The following is a 26,287-nucleotide window of genomic DNA, read 5'->3' as shown; positions in this document are numbered from 1 at the left end:
CCATAATCCAAAGGAGAAGGGATCAGAGAAGAATATGTGCAGAATAACCTCAGAATCCAAATCCTCTTTAGAAAAATCCTGCTCTCTGGGACCCTTGAGTACGGTAGCTGACCAAGGGGGAGCAGGCACAAAAACTCCTTGGGGTGGCTTTAAGGCCATCAATACATTAAACAACCTCTGGGTAAAATCCTGCCTTTCTTCCTGGGATCTTCAGCAGCAGGGGAAACATGCTTGTTTTGTTTGTTTTTTCTTTTGAGGGATGTCTGCCCTAAACATTCTAGGAAGTTCAGATACTTGCCCACACTCAACCAACATAGTTGCAATCTCCTTTCAAACAAGTATCTGCGGTATCCCCCTCAGTCCCTTCGAAATAATCAGCCGAGGTTCCACCTCAGCATCTGGAGGGGATGTTTGCAGAGCCTCTGAGGACATGTGAGAAGTCAGATCCATGCAGACCTCTGACAAGGTCTCGGTAGATGAATCCGTCACAACAACCAGGCGATCTCGAAAGACTTCTGGGGGAGGTGAGATAGCAGCTGAATCAGACTGGAGTTTCATGTCCTTTTTCTTGGTAAATGGCTTACCTTCCGGACAGAAAGATTCCACCACCCCACCCTGCGCCAACAACTTCAGATGTTGCTTCTAGGTAAATAGACAAGGAGAAGAGACAACTACAGAGGATCTTAGGGATAAACGCTTGGCAGACAGAACATTGTGCATAGTCATGAGAAGCACCCAAACAGAAGAGACACTGCTTGTGATGACCTTTATGGGGATACTGACTCCCACTCCAGCATTTTCCCTTACTGGATGACATGTAAACTCACAAAAATTACAACAGAAAAACATAAGAAGAAACCCCAACAGGGCACTTATCTGAAACACGGCTTGATAATCAGCACAGAAGGACTGTTCAGAACTATGATCAATAATGTCTTTCAGACTGGCAGCAAAGAACTTCTGAGGTACGTACAGCCATACGTCACCTTTACACCCTATGCCTTGAGCAGGCAGCATACGCATGACATGCAACATCTATAAAATGCTAAGGCTTTGGTTTATTATTTATTTATTTGCATTTGTTTACCAGGATGGTCTACTGGGCAAAAAGTGTCCATTTTCAGTGGAGGTCCAGGGAGAAAAGCTCCACATACAATAAAATTTAAATACAATCACATTTTCTAAATACATAGAGAGATAACTTAAAAAAAAGACATACAATCTTATCATAAATTTCTATCTAGAATAACAAAGGGAGTAATACATTATATACAAAATATACAAAGTACAATTTACTTGCTGGAGGTTGAGCTACACTTTGCAAGGAATCCCTTTTGTAAAGAATACTGCATCAGACTGTATTAAGTTTATGAAAGCACAAATAAACAATTGGTCTAGTATTCAACAGCGGCATTTGTTAACTGAAAGGGCATATTGAGTGTATGCTCCAAACCTAGCCATGAGAAAACAGCCAAAAACTGCAGTAGTAAAGATGCAATCATACCAGCAGAAGGAGTTGATCCTGGCAAAACTATGGCTGAAGAGAAAAGTATTAAACATCGGAGACAGCAGACTGTTTGTGGAAAATGATTATTCATTATACACCAGGCAGAAGAGAAGCACATTTATCCAAACAATAAAGTAATGACTGGAGGCTGGTGAGAGATTCAAGCTGCTGTATCCAACTGTCTTCAGAGATTTTTTTTCCTGAAGAATCAAAGTAATTTGTGACATAGAATAGGCTAGGGAGTATAGAAAACTGTTTATCCAACAAAAAGCAAGCCAGCAAACAGAAGGGACTCTGGTTTTCATTCTACTAACAATAAAACTCATAGAGAGACTTTGCCAGTGAACCTTTTCCAGTGTTCCAAAGGAAAATGCCTTGCAGAAAAAGCATAGGAGTTGACTAGAAGAATCAGGAGTACCTTGGATATGAACCAGAGTTTGATGTGGGAGACAGAGATAAATAAAGAAGACCAGCAACATTGAAATTAGAGAATAAGTTGGAGACTACAAAGCATCTTATCACATTTGTGAAATACGCCTTTGCAAGGAAAAAGTGGCTGAGAATCGTCTTTGCTGAACTTGTACGTGGACTGTAAAGCATAAACCCCACTTTATGTCATTAATATTTAGAAGGGCACTAAAAGGAGAAAAAGATAATGAAGTAAAACAGTTTTGGTTCTTATTAGCATTTGGATAACACATTTCATGCTAGAGAAGTGCATGTTATACACATTTCATGCTAGAGAAGTGCATGTTATACACAGTAAAGCAGTTTTATGTAGTGTCTTTCTTCAGTATCTGTTGTATGTGTTAACAATATTAAAGTACACAAGTCCGTTTTTACTTGTAAGAAATGTAGGCTTTACAGTATACCAAAAGAAGAAAAGTCTAGACAAATGCAAGTTTAATGTTAATACGCTGTGATCCTGGGGTGCAGGGGTGGGGGTGGGTTGTAAAAGCACAATGATTATATTATATGTAGAATTAAGATATTTTCTCTTATTTTTACAACTGTTTGTGACTAGATTGATGCTCTTAGCCTAAGCTATAAACAAGTGTTTTTTTTTGTACAATAGTAGGCTTAAAAAAACAAAACAATATGATGAAAGCCATGAAAAATGCCATGCTTCTTACATCTGCAAATATATTTGCTTTTCCTGCCAAATGTTCAGTGGGATTCAAGAAGTCTGTGCTAAGGCAGTTGTGCATTTTGTTCTGAGTAAAATTTAAGTTTCATTGCTGGCTGTTTTTACATGCCGGTTTGTCTGTAGGTGGAAACAATTAATCTTGAGGGTTCTGGGCAATCCTTGCAGAAAGAAATGCAAAATTTAAAGGTACAATGGCAAGCAGTTCAGCCTCTCTAGCAGCCTGAATATTTTAATGCATTTAATAAAACCGTGTACAATTTAGTTTTATTCAAAAACACCCAATGCACTTTTTCTTAGGGCTAAAAGTTAATATTTTATGAAAGCATACAAGCTATTTTTCACATCTGTGAGGGAAACAGGGATTAAAGGAACATACAGTAATCAGTGCAACTTGCAGCATGCGCTTTAGCATGGATAACCTTAATTTCAGGTTTGGTAATGCTTGTGGTTGCAGCTATCGACTTGGGGCAATTGTTCCTATCTGGAGGGTTAAACTTTATTTTTTGAAGATGGACATAGTTTTGTGTGTTTACTCTAAGTTAATAGTGATGGGGGTGTTTTTAAAATGTATTTATCTTTTTTCATTTGTTTGAGGGATTTAAAGTCTTTAAGAAATGTGAGAAGATGAGGGTGAATGAGAGAGCCCTTGTCCTGTGTGAGGGTGTCTATCCTGTGGGGTAACTTGTAATGATTGCCCATGGTCAGCAGAAACAGAAGGAGAAAGTATTGTTATCTGTTCTGAAAGGGCATCACCAGCAAGATTCAGGGCCTGTCCAACATGATCAGGTGAAGGACCTTTGGCAACACAAGAAGACAGGGAAATGCATACATGAAAATCTCTCTCCAAGAGAAAGACATGGCCTCTCCAGTTTCCAAGCCAGAAGACTTGGCACACTGTCGCAGAATTTGTTGAACTGCCTGTTCGGAGAGAAAGCAAAGAGATCCACCTGAGCTGTGCCCCACTGATGAACAATGTCCAGAAACAAAAGTTATGCACTCACCGTAACAATGCATCTGTGTTGTTTGTTTCCACCCCTCCTCAACTAATGAGTTTCTGATCTGACCTCAGATCTGACTTTGGCCATTTCTCAGACTTATGATGCACAGCTTAACCACCTACCCTTTTACATAATCCCCTCCAAACCCTACATTAGTTTAGATCAAGTTTGGCCCCAGTCCAATGATTCAAAAGACTAGCAACAAAGGAAACCATATAAGGGGGGAAAAACAACATTTAAGGTAGATAAGACAGGAAAAGATAAATAGGCAGATAGATAAGGAGCTGTGGTAGGGAAAAGATCTTTTATGTTGAATCCCACAGGTCATACCAGAAGACTACATAGCATTCTTCCATGACATGGAAGGGAGAAAGGGAAGGAGGTTGAGGAGGGATGGAAACAACACAGATACAAAAGTTATGTGCTCACCATAACAGTGTATCTGATGTCTTTTCTGTCCATTCCTCAATTAATGGGTCCAAGCCCCCATCTACTTGAAACCCAGGATGGTCTTCATAGAAGGATATTTTGGAGGATGGCAGAACCAAATGCCTCCCTGTCTTTGGAAAAATATTCAATTTGCAATGAGCAATAAATGTATGGGTACTGGACCAAGTGACAGTGGCATAAATATCATCTACTGCTGTTCTAGACAAAATGCAAAAGAGGTAAAGACAGATCATGCTGAATGTGCCCTTGGAGGAACTCAAGTCATCCCTTTATCCTTATAAACATGAGAAACACAATCAGTGAGCCATCTGGCTAAAGAAACGTTTGACACAGATTTATCCAATTTTGCCTTTGAGAAGGAGATGAACAACTGGTCAGATTTCCTATGGGATTTCATTCTGTGAAGACAAAAATCTGAATTGTGTATGTACATCCCACAAATGAACTGGTAAATCTAGAAAAGAAATCTGACAAGTTAATAGTCTGACCAAGTACTGCTCCTGATATTACCTTTGGCAGAAAGGTGGGATTGGCATTTATTGAAACTCTGTACTGATGAAAAATTAGGTGTGGTGGCTGACAAGATAGTTCCTGGAGTTCAGATACTCATCGCTCGCTTCGCGCCCCATCCTGCCCCCTAATCCCACCCGCCCCTACTATTCCTTAATTTATATCTCCCTGGCCACTCCCAAACCCCCTTTAACCAATCACCTACAACCTGTGCTACAATCCCAACCTACCCCATCTGCCAATACTAGTCCCCCTACTACTCACATACTAGTACCAAAATCTTAATCCAACTACTATGGCTATCTACACACCTTTATTACTAACCTTTTTGCCATCCCTGCTAATCTTCCCACACCTACTCTCATCCTATGAGAACACAGAATACCTAAGCTTTTACTATCCCAGATCCCGGACCTCATCTCCCTTACTTACTCATAACATTCCACAACCCCTCCCCTCCCAGACTCCTACCTCACCCAATTATGTTCCTATCAGGCCTAGATACATCTACTCCAAACCGAGGTACTATCATAGTACTCTACTTAGGATCTGGAAACTTATAACTAGGCTAAAAAACAACCTCACCATGGATGGTGACATCCACCTAAACCCAGGTCCAAATACTACTGCTACCTCTTTTCTCTCCACCAACTCCCCAACCAATATTGACCCCACACATAGACCCCCCAGACTCCCTACTGGCCCGCCACCTGAATATCAGGAGCATAAACAACAAAATTCAGCACCTACATGCCCTCCTGGCTGTTTACTCACCTGATATACTCTGCCTCACGGAAACATGGCTAAAACCTACCACTAAGGACAATGAAGTCCTGCCACCTGGGTATAACATGCATAGACTTGATTGTACCCAAAAAAAGGGAGAAGAGGTAGCAATACTCTAAAAGTCCACCTTATCTGTAACCATAGCCAACCCCCAACCCCCTCTATTCAACAATGCTGAGATCATTACCACAAAACTACATATTAACAACCATAAAAGCATAAACATTATCTGTGCCTACATACCCCCAGGGAAGAACACAGACACCCTTGAGGAGTTCCTAACCTGGCTCAACAACAACCAGCCACAGGAAACCATAATCCTCGGGGACTTCAACATTGACTGGAAAGCCTGCTCCTCTCAATCCCCAACAATCCATGTAAACCTCCAAGGATTTACCCAAACCATAACCACACCCACTAGACCAAACAAATCACGACAAAGCTAGTACCCTAGACTGGATACTCATCAATAACTCTCCTCATCAGTATATGTCAGGCACCACACCAGATGATCTAAGTGATCACTGCCTCACATACATACTTAAGCTTAAGGTTAATCACCATCAGCAACCCACCTATAGAAATATAAGAAGCAATATATACTTTAACCCCAAAAAATTTAACAATGAACTAAAGGCTTGTAACTGGTCTCCCCTAAAAAGCCTTCCACTAGATGAAGCAGTCAGTTACTTCAACTCCAGATTTCTGGCTATTCTCGACCTTCATGCCCCCAGCTGCACTAGTAGAACCAAGGTCAATACCGCACCTTGGCTCACTAAAGAAACTAGGGCCAAACTTGCATTAAGAAATAAAGTATGGGATACCTACCAGACTACTAAAACCCTACCTGACCAACTATTATTTAGGCAACTAAGAAATGATGCAAAAAAATCTGTAACTTCAGACAAAAAGGAATACTACCACCGCCTGCAACAGGTACACAAATCTAAACCTCAGAAATTCTGGATGGGAATAAAGAGACTCCTCCACCCAGGACAAACCACCACCCCAAATCCATCTGCTACTAATCAAAATTTCCCCGAAGATATTGCCAACTCCTTTAACACCTTCTTCACCGAAACCATCCAAACTTTAGCTAACCAACTCTCACCCACTGGTTCCAATCCTAGCAAAACCAATTCCAAAGCTACAACTTCCTTCAGCCTCCAACCAGTCCCCACTCAACTCATTAAAACCCTACTTAGGAAACTAAGACCAACCACCCTGGCTGCTGATCTCCTCCCAGCTGACTACTTACAAAAAGCTGCAGATGCATACCCCATCCGGTCCATATCAGAAGCCATCATCCCTGACATATGGAAAATCTCACATGTCATACCACTTCACAAAGGGGCAGTTCCACTGAATTATCTAACTACAGGCCCATAGCCATCTTGTCACCACTAGCTACGATCATGGAGAAGTGTGTGCATATTCAACTCATGAAATATCTCACACAAAACAAACTTTTATCCAACTCACAACATGGCTTTAGGCCCAATCACAGCACCACAACAGCCCTTCTCTTTTTCTCAGACACTATAAATCAAAATCGCAACAACAACCTACTGTCCTCTGCTCTCTTCCTGCACCTGTCCAGGGCCTTTGACATGGTGGACCACAAAATGCTAATGAATAGCCTGGAGGCCAACAACTTAAACAAACAGGCCCTCCAATGGTTTGAGTCCTACCTACAGTGCAGGACACAGGCTGTACTGTGGCAGAGTAAACTCTCCTCACACCTCTCCATCGGACTAGGAGTACCCCAGGGCTCAATACTAGGTCACCTTCTGTTCTCCATCTTTATAAATGAACTTAGCACAGTCATACCAGAGGCTACCTGCATCCAATATGCAGATGACTCGACCTTGATCTGCACTGCCTCCACTCCAGCAGAACTTACTGAAATAACCCAAAGCACCTTTAACAAGGTTGAAAATTGGCTACTAAACCAGCGCCTAATACTAAATCCCAATAAAACTAAGTTACTTCTCTTTACCCCAACATACAGGACCACCTCACCTCTGTTCAATATAACAGCTAATAATGGTACCATCATCTCCCCAGTTACCCAAACTAAACTATTGGGCGTCATGATCGACTGCAACCTCAGATTTAATGCACACATCAATCAAACTATAAAAACTACCAATAAAAAACTCAGTAGTCTCTTCAGGATCAAATCATTCCTCACCCCGCATGCTAGAATAACAACTGCCCGCTCCCACCTCCTATCTACCCTTCTCTATGCCTCCCCTCTATTCTCCCACCTGAATAAAACCAATCTTAAAAAAGTGTCTTCATGCTACAACCAAATCGCCAGATTTGCTACTAGCTCACCCTACCGTACCCACCATGCCAGAACCTGAAACTCCTGGGCTGGTTGGAACTACCCCACCTCCTACAGCTCAACCAGCTCAAAGTCGCCCATAAAATCCTCCACCAACCAGACACTACCTCAGCCCTAAGAAACATAATCTGCCCCTACAGTAATAATCGCCCACTACGCTCATCCACCAAACTCCTAGTACTTACTATCAAATCCAACCATGCTGCAGGCGACTCCCTCTTCACCAACTCTGTCGGTAAAAACTGGAACTCACTACCTACAGACATTACCATAGAGTCTTCTCCAACCATATTTAAACATATACTTAAAAGTCACCTCAAGTCACACTGGATATGCCCCTGTACCAACCCTGACTAAGACCCCACACTTCCCTCCAACACACTTTGCTCAGCCATTCCCCCTCATTTAAACAATGAGATCCTTTATGACTGCAACTCTAAGTATTGTTATCTTCAACCACTACTTTCAATTGAAAAGTATGCCTCTGGCCTCACAAAAGAATACATGTACTATGTCTATAATCAACTTGTATTGTAACCACAATTTAGTGGATTGTCTATTTTGTTACACCTATAACTTTCTATCTCTATGTACTATGTCCACAATCTTCTTCTATGTAACCTGTATTAGTTGATCATCTATTTGTAATGTCTATTTGTTAATCTGAATTTGTAACTTTGGAGCTTTTCTCCCCGGGACTCCGGTGAAAACGGACACGTATCCAGCCGGACCACCCCGGTTAACAAATGTAAAATAAATAAAATCTAGCGGAAAGTAATGGCAACTAGAAATATGGTTTTCCAAGAAAAAAATTAAGGTCCACTTTGGTTGCCAGTTCAAAGCGGGACTGTGTCAAGGCCTGTAAAAGTATTGTAAGATCCCAAGAGGGAGTGGAATCCTTAATAGGAGGTCTGAGAAGAAAGATACCCTTAAGGAACACTTTACATAATTTAAGAGAGGCTAAGGAGGAATGCTTTTTCCATTATGGATGTTGGAGAGAGCAGCCAGCTGTACCTTGACTGCAGAGTAACTGGCTCTACCGTGGAAAACTGAGGCAAGAGAATCTAGGAATGCTGGAATGGGGGATGAGAAAGGATCCAGTTAGATGACTTTCATGGACCCAAACAGAGAACCTTTTCCATTTGCTCTTATATATCTTCCCAATTAAAGCCTTTTTGGAAGATATCAGAATGGGTGAAACTGGAGAAGAGAGCCTGTACAGTCTAGCCATCACTGGAAGTGGATAAACCATGTGGTGAGCTTGAGGGGTGAGGCAGACTAGAAGAATGCAAAAAGAGATCTGGAAACTGACCCAGAACCAACGCAGGGTGTACTAAGTGAGGCCAAAAGAAAGACACCACACCTGCCAAGGACAGAAAGGGGCAATGATAGTAACCATGTTCTTCCACTGGAATGCTTTCTGTGGAAACTTTGGAATGGGGGGGGGGTCGGTGGGTATGCATAAAGGAGACGGGGGGGGGCTAATGGTGAATCAGACCATCTCTTGGTGACTCCCCCTCTGGGGGATCAGAGCAAAGTACCTGCTAAATTTGAAGTTGTGGGAAGAAGTGCAAAGATAGCAACAATGTTGGCCCCATTGATGAAGCATCTGTTTCACCACTGACAAATGGAGAGTCAATAAAACAGACCTACTCAATCTTTTGATTAACATGTTGGATTTACCTTGAATGTGCATTGCTATTAGAAAGAGGGCAGAAGAGACCTACTGCCACACTCTCATCACTTCTCAACACAAGGGGTAAAAGTAGGATCCTCCCTGTTTGCTGATATACCAGACCAATACTCCTTGTTCACTGATGTATCAGACCAATGATATGTTTCTGTCTGTATAGCAATCATCCCTAGAAGCAAAACATCCTGGAATGCCTGCAACACTAGGACTCATCTCCAGGCCTTTGAGGGGATCATGTGCTTTGAAAAGCCTTCCCCAAGTAGTGCCTCTCCCCACTTTAGTTAGGAATCATCTGTGGTCACCGTGGCCTTGGGTAAGGGTAGAACAAAGGGGCAACCTGAGAAACCTCCTGTGCTTGAATCCACGAGGTTACATGTTCCCTGCAAGTTTTGGTAACCTGTATAGGAAAATTCATTGGCTGCCATCTTTCTGACCACTGAACTGCCAGATATCACCAGTGGAACAAGTGTAATTGAGGCAGTCATGGAACTTAGGAGTTGTAAAACCAATCTGGCTGGAGGTGTTTTAAGAGACAGTAGTTGTAGGGCCTGATTTTCTAACATAGACATTCTGGACTGTGGCAGCCTTGTTACCTGAGAAACCATGTCTAAATGAGCACCTATGAACTCCAGGACTTGTGTGGGAGTGAGTTGTGACTTGTAATTGATTCTGATGCCCAGTTTGAAGCAAAAGCAAAGAAGATAGTGCCTGGCATGAATCAAGAGATCAATGGTGGGAGCAATGAGGAGCCAGTCATTGAGGTAGAGAAATACATGGAATCCTAACAATCTCAAGTGAGCGGTGACCACTATCATGCACTTGGTGAACACCTGGTGGCTGTGGTGAAACCAAAGGGCAAGAGTATGAAGTGGAAATGTCTGGCTCCCAGCCAGAAGGAAAGAAACCTCCTGGACTATCTGTCTATTTTGATATGACAGTACACAAGCTGGAGGTCTGTCAAGCACATACAATAATCCTTCCTTAAAAGCAGGTATAGATTGAACCATGACCATTTGGAATTTTGACTGTCTGACAAACATATTCAGATGGCTTAAGTCCAAGATCAGCTTCAGGTCCTTGTTTTTTGGCACCATAAAGAATCTTGATTAAGTTCTGGACCCTTGCTGGTCTGGTGGGACCTTTTGGATGACTCTTTTTGTTAGCAGCTTTTCAATTTCTAAGGCTGGCCCTTTTCTCTTATGGGGTGGTATGTTGGGTAATTTCTTTGATACTTTTGGTGGCAAATGAGAAAATGGAATGTAGCAGCCTCTGGTAATGACTACCTGCACCCAGACATCTTTGGTGATGGATGTACAGGCTTCCAGGTACAGAGATAAGCGCCCCCGACTGCCTCCAGAGTGGAGCAGCTGGGCAATCCCTCAGGAGAGCTGGTAAGGATTCTTGGTGAATGGAGCCCTGAAGCCTTGGTTTTATGGGCCTCCTCTGCCATATGGGTGATGTCTGCCATTAGAGATCCTCCCCTGCCCCAGGGGGATCTATCTCCAAAGGAGTCCTGTGAAGATACCTGGGACTTTCAAATCCACATGTGCCTGCCCCCTTTCTGTTTCATGAAGAAGGTAGTCTGAGGAGTAGAAGACTGTATTCCTATGGGTTTTTCCATCCTTTTCACTCCTGGAGAGTGTCTCTTTAATCTTAGGTCCAAAAAGGGTTGATCTATCAAAGGAAGTATTGATGACAGACGTCTTAAAGAGTTTTGCAAAATTGCATAAACACATCAAAACATGCTTCCAAACCATGACGTCTGATCCTGCGGCTACTGAAATGCTCTCTGTACCATTGCAGATCTGACACATGGAAGCACTGAACAGGAATTAAAGGATGACCAGATGCAAACTTAACAATTTTCTTGTCATCAGCAGACACAAACCCAGAGAGGGACTTGGAAAGTTCCTCAGTCAAGTCCCTCTGAAACCTTGTAATATGTGCCAAATAAGTCACTGATTGTAAGACAAAAGTCACAGACACTTTGTCAATAGTCTTGGTTCAGTAGCTAGTCCAAACGGTAAAGCAGAGAAAGCACAGTCATGTGCCACTTACCATAACTGCACATGTTAGAATAGATCAGTGTTGCAGTACTGATTCTTGGGTCTTCCTGCCATGCAGAAGCCATCGACTGGCATGATTTCCAAAGTCCTTACATCAACCCCAGCTAACAGACGTTCGAAGACTGGCATATGGAAAACAAAGAATAAGAACGGCATCCTTTGGTGCCAATTTCAGGTCTTTCTAAACAGTGAATGAACAATCTGACACACGAAGAGGAGTGTGCTTTAATACTCCCAGGCAAATCCCTTCCCTTTTGTGAGTAACAGAACTTAATATAGTTAGCTATCCAATTGTGGCTTGTTTGCAGACAGGACTGCCCTGTTTAGTCTCTGTGAAAGCCACCAGAAATTGCTCTGCTCTATTAGAGTTTTTTGCCCTGTGTAGATATTACCTGATCTGCTTGAGCGCATCCAGGTTTTGAAGAACTTACTCTGTCCTCTTCTGAGGATTTGGGTAGAAGACTGGTAGACAGAATGGTTTAAAACTATGTTCCAATGCCACCTTAGGTGTAAAGGACGGATTTGTTCTACGGGTGACTATCCCTGTGGAAGACAGTCAAAGGTTATTTACACACGAGGGCTTGTAGCGCACAAACTCTCCTAGATGACGTTGCAGTTGTAAGAAAGCTGGCCTTCCAGGTGAGGATTTTTAGACAGGTAGTGATAGCAGGTTCAAAGGATGACAAGGTTAGGTTTCCTAACACACAATTTAGACCCCATGCCAGAATGGGATTCTCTCTTGGTGGTCTCACGTGAATCACTGGGATGCATGGCTAGGCTTAAAAAGGCCCTTGTGGTCGTTAGCCTAGTAAACACCTATGAACTCCTTTTAAAAAAGTTTCATGTGCAGGTATGAGAAGATAGGTGCAGCACTGTGCGGGCAAGCTGACATGGCAGATGCATGTACCTTAATGCTGAAATAAGAATGTCATTGTCTAAAGAGGCCTGAAAGGTACTGCAAGACTGAGCTATCTGTCTCAGCATAGTTAGTGTCACTGCTGTGACAACAAGTGGAAAATCTTTTCCATTTTGCCTGGTATGATTCCCTGATATTGGGCTTTCCTGCTTTCCTTAAAATGAAGAACACTCTGGGATTGGATGCAATCCTAGATGTGAAAATGCAATCCTCCTGGTAGTTAACTTGAGGGTGACTAGGTGGGGGTGGAAGCCAGATTTCTTGACTTGGCTGAGGAGGTCTACCACATGCATTATGGTGCAGAATCTCCATTCACTGAGAACCACAGAACAGGTGTTGTCACAGCCAGAAGGAGGTCATTACTCTCACGCTGGTTCTGTCCACCCTTATGTTAGTATAATGTGTACTGGATACATTGCTGGTGGTCTAGGTGAAGGTAAGCTTAGTAGTTCCCTGTAGTGTGTCTAGGCCTGGGAGAACTGCTTATGTTCCCAAATGAAAGTCGCCTTCATTTTGTATAGTTTATTACCAAAGGAAAAGTTCTCAGAGGGGAACATGGAAGAGACGGTGTCATCTGAGCCTGAGTCTACATAAGTTTGAGGTGGTAAGTGGCCAGAATAAGACAATTCTTCCTCATCCTTTGAGCTAGTGGAATCTTCCTCTTCCAGAAAAGCTACTTCCTTCTCCTTTTAGATGGGGAGGCATAGGAGGAGGAAGAATGAAAAGGTTCTGTAAAGTTTGTGAAGGCCATAAACTCCTGTGTTATTTTAAGGAGGTTTTGGACATTGGTCTGAGAAGTGGTCGGAGAGAGTGGACAAGCAAAGTTAGTGATTCACTTCTGTTTGCTTGTCCATTTTTAAAGGGGTGACCAGAAGACGTGGTCGTCGACCAAAACTTTGGTTGTAGCTTCAGTAGTCAGGGAAGACAGGGAGTGTCCCTTAACAGCTACAGCACGGACTTCCGAAGATGAGGCCTGCACAGCAATCTAAGACCCGGAAGTTGTGTGATCCATGGTACCATCTGTAGTAGGCTGGAAACCATGGCAACCTCCTGAAGGTTCCTGTCAGAATGTTCAGGCCTAGGAGTTGCCAGTTGCCAGACCAGGGAGATGCAAAAGTGCCTCACCTAGGCTGTCAGTCGTCTTAAGAGCTATAGTTGGAGCTTTTTTGGTAACATCAGTGACCTTTATCTTTTAACCTTTCTGTTTTTTCTGAAATGATGATAGCAGACACCGAAGTATGCAGAAAGCCTGTGGTAACACTGGATTGCAACTCCACTAAGGAGGCCAAAGAAGAGTACTCCATATGGGTGACAAGCACCTCGGCCCTACATCTGAGAGTTTATGCATGGAAATTTGCACAGTCAGGACAGTTCGGGATGTCATGCTGATATCTCAAGCAGAACAGACAAAACAAGTGAAAATCTTTATGTCACATTCTTCTCTCAATTCAAGCAATGACTGACTTTTTTGAATATTAAATTACTTGAAGAAGAAGGTTCCCTGAGAACGCAACAGGCAAGACTGAGCATTCTGAACACATGAGAAATCGGGCTGCATGACTAGAAAGAACTGAAGATGACGGTAGACATCATTCTCATACCCAGACGATGGTCTTTGCAAGTCCAACAGCTGGTGGTGATGTAAAGACTCTGGAAATTGGGTCAGTTGAAGGCATCTGCACAGCAAGAAGACACAAGAATCAGTACTGCAACACTGATTACGAACAGCATCTGACAATGTGATCCTGACACACAAAATTTTAAGAAAAATCTGAAATCTGGACGAATAGGGATGTGATGATTAGCATCTTTTACATCAAGTGTTACCAGGAAATTTGAAAGAGGAAGATAGGTTGTGAAGTGACATCATTCTGAATTGAGGCACTATTACAAAAAGGTTTAGGAAACCAGAACTGGTCTCCAACTACTTTCTTTCTTTGACAGTAAGAACATCCTTGAACAAAAACCCTTCCCCACCTGGGAAGGAGGAACTGGTTCTATCACTCCTTGGGACAACATGTAGAACCAGTGAATGCAAAACATTCTGATCTGGAAGATGAGGAATGACCCCCCTGGAAAAGAGGAATTTCCTTCCACTGCTATCAGTAACCTCGATGAATGATCTTCAGAACTCATTTGTCTGAAACAATATGTTGCCAAGGAGAAAAATGGACATTCAGACTTTCTGGAAGAAAAAAGACCAGGGTGAGTAGGGGTCACAACAAGGCCTCTTGAAGAGTCATTCAGATGTGTTGGACTGTCCTACGTTTTGGGAGGTTCAAGGCTTAGTTTTGGAAGCCCCTTGCCATTTCTTCTTAAACTTCAGTTTACCTGTATGTTGTTGAGACTGTTTGTTCTGCTTTTTTCCCAAGCTGGATGAGGATTTAGATAATCCCTCACAAAATTTGGAAATGGAAGGATGAAATTTGTAGAGATTCTCTGGATTATCTCACCCCTTTCATCACACTTTCTGATCACCACTGTAGCTCAGTGGCCACCAAACTAAATGTCTATCCGAAGGAGAATTTAAAATCTCATTTTAACATCACCTGGGATGTTCTCAGAATGCAGCCATGCAAACCTCATCAAAACAGTACCAGTGGCCAGAGGCCTAGAATAAGTATCAACAGAATCATAATACACTGCAAACAGGGAGTAGTAACATGTTTTATAGAAGAATTATGTTATTTAAAGCAACTTTTTCTTCACAAGAAGAAACTGTAGATAAAACATTTCTCATACTTTTCACAATTTGTCAGAACAAACTTTAACTTATGAGCCTGACAATATAATATTCTGAAAATCAAAGCTGCAGAAGTATATATTTTTTCTAATACCCAGCAATAATTTTTTCCATCCTTATTAGAAATAGAATTGGAACTAACCAAGGACTTGCAGTGGGTCATGTTTGGGAATAGTGTTTAAAAGACTAAGGAATGCTATACATCCTATTGGGATTTTTAGGGACAGCTGGCTGACTATCAGGAAAACTGCAGGCAGTAAAGCACACATCCTCTAAAGCAGACAGGACAGGAAGAATGGGTGAAGGTTCTGAAAAATCCTTCTGTAATAACTCATAGTACAGTCTGCAGGACTGAGAAACCTCAGTGTTCTTAAAAATGAAAACATGGGAACATTTTAGCAATAGTCTCACAGAAAAAGAAACCCCTACAGTGACAAACAGAAACTAAGCTCTCCTCTGAGTCTGAATCAGAAATAAGAGGACAAAACCCTGAATCCAGCCCTGCATCTTCCTGTTCAGATTCATAACCTTGAATGCCTTCAGGAAAATGAAGAATCCCTGTTTCTTTTACCAGAAAGTACTTAAGAAGTATTGACAACAGGAATTAAACCCTGAGCCAGTCCCAGTAAACTATTCCTATCTAAACAAATTTGAGGATGAACAGATATATGCTTTTTTTAATTTCTTTTTGACAGGAAAAATGGTGTCAACTGTGTTACTAAAGCAGCAGCTGCATCCCAGTGATGGGCAAAGTATTCTGACACAACAGTGAAAGCTTCCCTGTTCCCTCGATCAGGATCAACAAAAGTGTATCTCTCTTGCCCACTGAGGGACTTCAACAGCCGCAGAGGAAGTAGCTAACCCCTGGTCCATAGTAGATGCAGATGCCACACCAGAGGAATCCTCGGTAGAAGATGAGGGTCTGAGGTACAATGATTGATCACAGCAGAAGCACCCACCTGCAATGAAGGCAAATTGCTAGCCTGCTGAAGTGACAAAAGCTGTTCGCTTAACTTTTTCTTTTTTGTGGCTGGAAGGACTGACTGTGGGATCAGTCGTCTGTTCCATTGTCAAGCTGAAAATGGTACTCTTTCCTGGGGAACAGGAGCAGCAAATGCCTGTAAAACTACCAGTCCACAAAAGTTACCTTTTTGACTAAAGAAAAAACACAGTAAAAAGCACATTCAAACACTATGGCAGCCACACAATGAAAAAATAAACACAATTTCTCCACAGAAAATGTATTTTCAGTTAGTGTACACTACGTTTAAACTGACAGAAAAAACAAGTGCTCTGTTTTAAGATATGTTACAGTTTCAAGATAGTCTGTCAAATAACAACACTCCTAGCTTTAAAATAACTTTCCTGAAGAGGAAAGTAATAAAACATTAACAAAATTTAATAAAATGGAAGTTTTACTCCCCAAAGGGAACTTATCTGCACAGCAAAGAAAAGCTGAAACTGACCGTAGATCAGAGTGCAAGTGAAGAGTGCTGTATCTTTAAGAAGCATGTCAGGACTGTATGTACACACATAAATTTCACACACCTGCAATCCCTAGTGCCATTTTGTAAGAGCAGCCACAGTGAGAGCATGCATTATCGCAGTTGTTAGTTTGTATATAAGTTACCTAAGTTAAAGTCAGTAATCTTCTACAATGATGTGTTTGTATAAAATAAAGCTGCTTGAAGAGAACCCACAAAGACTCTTCTATTGTGTCTAGAATGGGAGAAAGTACAGTTTTGTACCTACCATAAAATCTAGATGTCCGATAGGTATGATTCTGCAGTCATAACATATGGGTTGTCCTGCCTCAGGCAGCCCTTCGGTCGGCCGGATTCCAAAGTCTGGGTCTGGCCTCGGCTGATGTCGCACTTCACCCGACGTCATAGCTCCTGGGGTATAAAGGCATCAGCCCACGCCATTTTCCTCAGTGTTTCTTGCCCCAGATGCCAGGTGCCCTCTAGGAAGGCTAAATTTGGATAAATGTAGAAAATTCCAAACAGTAGAAAGCAAAATATATATATACATATATACATACAAACAAATACACCATAATAGATTCCCCCAGCTAGCTAAAAGAGGGGTAAGTACCCTAGGAATACCACAGAGGGAAGGAGGGTGGGTAATCCTGACTGCAGATGCATACCTATCGGACATCTACATTTATGGTAGGTACAAAACTGTACTATGTCCTTCAAGCATGCATCTGCAGTCATAACATATGGGTAGAATACCATAGCCAAACTGGGGGAGGAGGCACTAAGATAATGATGGTGTAGTTAAGATCCCTTGTAAAACAGCAGTTGCAAAACCTGCTCGGGATCTGGAGTATAAAGGAAGATTGTAATGCTTGGCAAATGTATGCACGGAGCTCCAAGTAGCAACTTCTAAAATGTCTTTGGTAGCCACTCCTCATAGGAAAGCTGTAGTGGTGGCTGTAGCTCTTGTGGAGTGAGGCCTGATATTTTCAGGAGTTGTCTTCCCATGAAATGAGTAGCAGAATCGAATGCAATTTCCTATCCATTTTGAGATTGTCTGCTTTGAAATTGCTTTTCCTTGCACTCCTGTTGCATATGCTACCAGAAGCTGGTCAGTTTTTCTGCTGGCCTTAGTTCTGTCCAGGTAGTAGCGCAGTTGTCTGTGTACATCCAAGGTGTGTAGTAGTTTTTCCCCCCTGTTCTGTGGGTTGGGGAAGAATGTAGGTAAATGTATAGCTTGGTTCAAGGATACCCTGGAGACCACCTTTGGCATAAAAGTAGGATCTGTACGGATCCCATATATATATATATATATATATATATATATATATATATATATATATATATATATATATATATATATACACACACACACACACATATATATATATATATATATATATATATATCATGCATACATGCACACACACATATACATACATACATATATATACATATATACATACATACATATATATATATACACGCATAGATACATACACACACACATATATATATATATATATATATATATATATATATACTGGATATTGAACATAAAACTCAGATAAAGGGACTAGATACACATCCAATAACACTGTCAGACTATTGACATTTGCAAGCAGACACAGAGACAGCATCTAAAGTCTGTCTCAGTTTGCTTAAGAGGTAACATTTAGGTAACTTAAGTCCTTACTGAAGCCTTAAGTAGCATTAGCCTTCAAAAAGACGATATAGTTTCAGCCTGGGAAGAGTTTAAAGAAACTTTTAAGACAAAATTTATAGAGAGAGAAAAACAATGCTGGGCCATGAAAAATATAAGGAAATCCTTAAGTTCATGGGCACATGAGGACAAGGACTATGGAGGAACACAACAGCTTTGAGGAAGAAAAAGAAAAAGCGCCGGCATGTTTGGATAGATCCTCAAAAGAACAGTGACCTTTTTGAAATAACTTTTTTATTATTATGCTAACCTAAGAGCCCAAAAATATTAGCTAGGAGAGCTAAACAAAAATTAGAATGACTGATTATTAGATTTAGGAACCCTAACACTGAAAAGATAACCAAAAAGCCACAGGAGATCCTAGACATTTTAGGAACTGCTATGAAATTGTATATAGAAGTGAAATGTGGGGAATGAAATTATTACACACTTAGGTCTGGGACATCTAGAAGTAAGTGAGTAATGAAAGACAGAGGGAAAATTTATTCAAGAAGAGAAATAAATTAAATTTGATCAGAACGGCAGCAGACAAAACGCACGGGAGTGATGAAATTCTAGAAGAGGAATGGACATTAAAGAGAGACAGACACCCATTATTGAGGGTTTGTGGGATCTTAATAAATCAGGTGCACAAAGAAGGACAAATACTATGTTCCTTAGAAGAGGCGACTGTGGTGGTACCACTCAAACAGGAGGAAAGATCTTCTACATCCAAAAACCTATAGGCCCCTTCCGATGCTAAACCACAACTATAAAATATTCATGTCCATTTTACTAAAAAGTATACAAGGGGTCTTGTTGAGGCTGACAGATGAAGACCAAAGTGGATTTGTTGAGGACAGTCAAGACATTTTATAGTATCAATACAACAATTATGTTCCAAAATGATGCAGAAAATCAAAAAGCTCCACTTCTCTTAATGGGTGTAGACGTGGAGAAAGAATTTGATGGTGTGCACTGGTTTATTTATGAGGGACCACGCTAAAGATGGGATTTGTTGCAACTCTTATTATCTTTACAAGAAAAATGTAATACTAGATCCCAAGCAAGAATAAAAATTGATGGAAGGCTGTCTAGGAAGTTTAACTTGTAGCATGGTAAGAATGCTCACTCTTCCCCACTCTTTACAGGCTTAACATTTGGCAGAAAAGTTTACAAAATCAGCAATGAAGGGATTTGACTGATTAGGTACACAACATAAACATCACTATTTGCAGATTATACATTAATGTATCAGTCTGATGTGATGGAGGAAATACCCATCATGTTTTCTTTTTTATAGGCTCACAAGGTAAACATTAGGTTAGTTCCTCTTTGGGGTCATTTTAAGCCTAGCCAATTTCCCTTTTTGTGCTTGAATTAACCAATCCCATTTGGTGTTAGACTGGCCTTACCCGTTCCATGGTCAATAATTATATATCACCCCTAGTGAGAATAAATGGGATCATACCGTATATAACTTCAGTTAAGTTTTGAATCAGTTTCAGCTTTTACAGGTTATAAAATTAATAATATTAAAACAAGGACAATTGCTACAAACTCTGCAACCAATGGCACAGCGATATCCTTTATTTGTGGGGCAATAATAAAATTAAATATACAGGTGTAATATTTAAATCCAACAAATTTGCAACTAAAGAGATGGGGGAGACCTTGTGAGAAAAATACGAACATACAAGATGTTAAGACTAGATTTATACAGCAAGATACAACTAATAATAAAAAATTTCCTTGTTCCACTGATCATATACATCAGTCAGTCACATTTCTATGAACCAGACACCTTAGTGTGGAAGAAAGTGGACAAAGAATTGAAGTGACTCACATGTGGAGGCACAAGACCAAGAGTTAAATGGGAAAATAATGCTGCCCCATGACGAAGACAAGCTGTGTCTTCCTAATATGATGAGACGTACTGAACAAGTCCAACTTACTTTATTTGTCACACTTGTCAAATTACAGCCCTAGATGGAAAGAGATGTCCAGCAGAAGGAGGAAGGACAGTGATGAGGTGAGAAGGTTGGGATTCTGACTGCAATGCAGACTAATGAACAACACCAGGAGGAATACTATATATAAGGTGGTGGACAGAATATTAAGTAAAAAGGACAATAGCAGATGGAAGAAAGAGGTGCTTCAGATAGGATAGTATACTCCCCCAGAAAATGCAACAGGAGACAGCAAAGCATGACTGGTTCTCTCTGGTAACACAGGACTGCAGACTAGATATTGTCATCAGCTAGACACTATGGTTACAATGCTGACTTGGGTGGAAGCTACGGAACACTTGGGGTTGGCTGACAAGAGAACAATTGCTGTACCTAGTACACCTCTCAACTGTGTCTTGATTTTTACTAAAATTTTAGCTCTGTCCCTCTTAATCCCTTCTAAAACTGTTGACTTTTGGTGAAAAGGTGGTGAATTACACTAGTGACAATAATTAGAGCTATAGACTTCTTTTACTTCAGAAAATGTAGATTATTTCACTTTTGTCAGTGTCACAAGTTAATAGTCCTAATATTTTAAAAGTTGTCCCTGATTATTTCTGGATAAGTTATCCCTTATTATTTCGGGATTTGTCCTCGAGTCGTTAAGATTTGTCCATGATTTGTTGAGAGCTACAGTACATGGGGCTTAAGACAAAGTGTTAAAAAAAGAAGAGAATGTTGACAAAGGTAGGCCACATGCACAAATTAATTTAGTTTATTATACAATTCAGAATGGAATTTGGCAAAGTGAAAGGGTGATAAATAGAGCACATCAAGGTTTAATGGGTGACTGGGGGATGTTGGCCAATAATATAAAAAAAAAAAAGAGTTGGGAAAAAATAGACACTGGTATTAACGGGAAAGTAAGCCACTGATAAAAAAATTGAACTGGAAAGAAAATTAGACACAAGTATTACTTTAAAGTAATGGGAGGAAATATGCCTAAATCCAGATATGCCACTAACTCTAGAAGACCCAGGATTCTTTGGCTGGAAATGTTTGTATCACTCTGTCTATACTCCCACAAAATTAAATAATATTTACTCTGATGTTTTTAGGGGGTACTGCCAGTGTAATGCTGAAGGTTATGGAGACTGAATACATATATTATGGGGCTGTCGGGTACTGTAAGATTTTTGAAAATAGGTACAGGCATACTGACAAAAATAAGGGGAAGTAAATAAACCTTGCTTGAGAACTCTCTTTTTTTTTTTTTGCTAGGCTGGATATCAGGATTAAAATGGGTGAAAAAGAGATGAATTTGATTAGTAATGCTAGTGGCAAAGAACTGAATAATTAAAATGAATGAGCCACCAGCTAAGATAATGTACTTGAACTGATGCAGGAGGTTAAACAGTGTGAGCTGAATAGTGTGGTGAGGGCACCAAGTAAAGTAATCAAACAGAAGTAGGAGCACACGGGATCAAGTGGTACCTATCTGAGAACAACAATGCTTATTTAAGGGAAATGAAGTTGCAATAAAAACAGGTGGCAGTGCACATGTATAAGCATTTTAAACACTGGTACTGGGCTGACCAGACCTGCTTAGTTAGTGTAATATTATATAGTTAGGGCTTGAGAAGATCTAGGCAGCCACCAGAACACTCTTTTTGTATGCAACATGCCTGTGGATTGTAAAATGTGTATGAAAAGCTTTCAATAAAGCTTTGCCTATAAAAAAAAAAAAAAAAAAAAAAAAAAAAAAAAAAAAAAAAAAAATATACTGCAGGGTTGTAACTTATGAAATGCAAGAAAAGTATATAATGAGTTCTCGCAGAACCATTTCTTGCTACAAAGATAGCCGGAGAGTCTTGTACATAAAAATAAAGAATTTAATGATTTACTTCTTAACTATACCACTTTTATAGCACTAACATGCTAAAGCACTTTAGTTAAACATCTGCCAAGATTCAGCTCTCGAGCTTTTTTCTTGAGGTTAATTTTTTGGCATCCATGTTTTGCACATGTAATTAATTACAAAGAAAGAAATCAACATGACTAACTGCCACAGAATAATTTAACATACCTAAAACAAGAAAATATTTTCACAAAAGCATTATACACTTAGAACTTCTGTATGAAGTTTTAGTCCCCGACTACATTTTTTATGCGTAGTTATCAACTGTGGTGCAGAAAAATTAGCAGCTTTCAAAGGAGGTTGAAAAGTGACTTTAGATTAGCTGCTGAAAGTTTTAATAAAGAAATAAAATACCACAATCTCCAGGGCTTTTGTAGGTAAACGACTTGACCAGCAGACAAAACTAGGTCCTTTGAAGTCATCACAAAGGCTTTCTACTCGTCTCATCTTATACCTAAAGCAAGAGGAAGAAAGTCAGATTAATGAGTACTACATGTTGGTTACCGTGCATCAGTAGCTGCAAACTTTTGCAAAACTTATGTACAAGTATTCTACCGTTACAAATTAAGGAAGTGGAGCACCCAGACTATGAAGCAATTTGCAGCTTGAGCAAGGCCCTGCACCCACTTCATAAGCACTCAAAGAATGGATACGACTTGATAAACTGCCAAACTTTCTTAAGTCCAATTATTTCAGTATTGAGAGGCAGACATCGTGTCCTATATTACTCTACGACCACCCTTATAATATATAATACAGATTCCTGAACCATGGCAGACTAACAACAACAGTCATTCTTGTTTACATACTTATGCATGTATGAATGCATGCACGTCTGTATGTATGTTAACCAGAGTAAAGTACTGCTCACAAGTGACCAATTTCAGCCTCAGTCCAGGAGATTATAGAGACATGAATAACAAAATAAAAAAATAATAAAAAGAGAACTATGACAAACTTCAATGAAGTATTCAACAAAAGAGTAAAAAATCAAAAGTATATGACTGTTAAATAAGAAAACATGCATGTATTGAAACAGGTGTATGTAATGAGCTTAGCAGACACATTTGTATAATATTAAGATGTACATAGTCAATATTAAGTAAGGGAAGGACAGAAACAAAATGGGTTGGGACAAATATTAAATGCATTTATTACTTATGACAGTAAATAGAATAAGGGGGATATAGGTGAAGGAAGATGCTGAGGTGACTACAGGGTAAGCAAATACTATCATAAATGTGTGAAGAAAATCAATTACAATAAAACCTTCAAAGATGGAGTAACTATATAAGACAAAACATTTACTGGACAGTTTAAAGTCAATCTATGGTAAAAAGTGCTTTATACCAAGCTAGACCTCCATGGTTAGCATTCACTCGTCAGCTGTGTATTAATCTACAGTAAATATTTGAGGAAACTGAACACATAAAGGTAGTTTTGTGTTCTCTAGCCTAACTTCCTTCTAAGCATAGCAGCAGACAGTTCTGCTCGTTTAGAAACAGCAACGACAGACTACACACATAAACACTACAATTAGTTACAGATGTGTACAAAAGTTAAACATCAACTGCAGATGCATACACACAAACATAGGCACAGCCATACTTGTATTAAGTACAAGTGCACAAACACACATCGACTTTATTTTCAAAATAAACTTTGTAATTCATTAAAAGTATATTCCTTTCTCTGAGATCTCTAATATGGAAAATCTACACATTCTGCTACAGCAACCAAGCATGATTTAGAAATATACAAAAACAGATTACCAATCTAAGAAGTGGCCAATGTCTTCAATAAATGGAATACATCAGGGGTAAGACAACATTTTGGTGAGAGGTTGACATATAGCAGACTTGCAAGGGTTTGGTGGACCACCTTGCCATTATTCAAAATATAGCGGTCTACCACAGAAAATATCATACTGTTTCACAGTCACATTGTCAAGATAATGATGGGGATAAATATATATACCACTGAGAATACCCCTTCTATGAAACCACCTTCCCCCAAATAAAGCAATGCACTACTCATACGCTTTTCAATGGAATTAAGATGACTGGATGATAAACCATAACTTCACCCCTGGTAAGGGGAAACAAGCATACCCTTGTTCTAATCACCTCTTAGTTATTCATACACAAAGTGTAAGGGCTAAAAAACAACCATAGGGATCTAAGGCTAGGCTTAAGATCCTCACAGATAACCATCCTAGTAAGCAGCTATGAACCTGTAAGGAAGAACACAGAAGTTTGAATCACTTCTGTGATCCTTGTGCAACAGGCTACAATAACTAATCAGACAACACTGGTGGTTTCAGACTGAGTTAATTGATGGCATTCTTTATTGCATGAAAAATATCTTGCAACTGAAGATACATTTTTAAACTTAGAATTTACAGAAAGGAAGTTGCTGAAGGCCAACAATAAGCATGCAAATTCTGAAAGGTAGCACCAGTCACAGTTTAAACTACTGCTATCTGCTCACATACTGCATATTACATCACAGTTATTAGCAGAGAACCTTGCACTGATTTTGCCTGCACACATGCTCTAATTCTGCAGCAACAGATGAGATAACAATGTGAAGTACTCCAGTCAGACGTGTGTCTATAACGGGTCTACTTGAGGTTACCAAAATCTTAGTAGACTAACATTCAAATCACCAATCCCTAAAGATCGACATTTCAAACACCTGACACCTCACATACCCACCACACAGAACAACGAAACTACAAAATCTCGACTAACCTCCCTACAATGTACCAAGAGCAACATACACAAACACCATATAAAAAACCCCAAAACCATTCCAAATAAAACTACATACTTCCCCTCACCCACATCCCACCCACCAACCAATAAATCTAAACCCTTAACAGTTACCACTAAATATTCATGGCAGTCTCCATAGCACTGGCATGAATATTCATAACAAAATAGAAAAAAAAAAACCTTCACTACAAACCTTTACTTTTATCATTTTTGCGGGGGGACTACGCCCTGATGTGCCTCCCAAACCCCCTGCTACTTAAAGATACCAACTCTGAGATTGCACTACAATGTGCACAAGCGTGGAGTTCCTGTTCTGCTCAGCTTGGACTATTGGGCATTTGGACATCAGTACTATGAAGTTTCGCCGATGTGAAACTTCGTGCTTTTCGGCTTGGTGATTTGAGTGTCAGTCTACTCAGATTTCGATCATCTCAAGTAGACCCATCTATAACAGACCTTCCATTACTTTCACATCCTTGATTTCACAGAAGAGATTTTCACATCACTATGGGCTGCCAAGTACTGCAGTAAATTAAAAGGGCATTTTCTGTAGGATATGGGTATATCAGTACAGAAATGTGACAACTCTTAACAAGTTTCAAGATCATGCTCTGTGAATGCATCGTCATTGCAAACTGCTGTCATTCTGATGCTTGATTATGCAAGATCCTACTATATGAAGTGAGGAACGGTTTAAAAAAAAATGTACTCCAGATGGGTAATCCACAGAGTTTCATCTTATCATAACACTTCAAGAACCCTCAAACTTTGGTATGGTAATGTTCACCATCCAAGTAAAGCATTTTGTGCATTTCAATGTCTCAGCAGGAGTAATGTATACAGATCAGAAAGGAATGACCTTACTGTCAACTGCTTCTGCAGCAATTTCAAATTTCTGAATGAATGGAATAAAATACTGATATAGTTTGCTGACCGATTTACTTCCTGTGTCTTTTCAGTTTGATATTTAAGTCCGTTAATAATTTGGTATGGTCAAAAAGAAACATTAGGATATTAAGGTCCCTGTCAACATCCAAGAAGGTGGTAGCCATCAACATTGGCAAACAGGAAGGATTTTATGTTAATATTTCATGTTAGAACCCACAATTCCTGGCTGGTAGGGCAATGGGCAGGGTCAACTGAGTGGCATGCTGAATCAAATCAGTGCACTTTTAAACTGACAACAATATATGTTGTTAACCCTGTAAAGCACTGTCAACATGGACATACACAAACATACGTAGCAGCATATACTTCAGACAATACATACTAATGCAAAACCTAACTTTTTAGC

General features: G+C 40.2%; 1 protein-coding gene across 2 annotated transcripts in view; it reads right to left on the bottom strand.

Annotated features, from left to right (window-relative positions):
• The window catches only part of LOC122802908 (protein Atg16l2-like), a 1,475,787-nt gene that overhangs the window by 515,498 nt on the left and 934,002 nt on the right, over nucleotides 1–26,287 (bottom strand). For both annotated transcript variants that reach the window (XM_044072730.1, XM_044072731.1), the window contains exon 9: nucleotides 22,571–22,670. In XM_044072730.1, coding sequence (XP_043928665.1) covers nucleotides 22,571–22,670 — 100 coding nt within the window. The remainder of the gene's footprint in view (nucleotides 1–22,570; nucleotides 22,671–26,287) is intronic.

The sequence above is a fragment of the Protopterus annectens genome, chromosome 5.part0 (genome assembly GCF_019279795.1).
Source record: "Protopterus annectens isolate FY-2018-M chromosome 5.part0, PAN1.0, whole genome shotgun sequence".
NCBI lineage: Eukaryota > Metazoa > Chordata > Ceratodontiformes > Protopteridae > Protopterus > Protopterus annectens.
The sequence above is the reverse complement of the archived record's forward strand: the minus strand, read 5'-3'. Positions and strand labels throughout refer to the sequence as shown.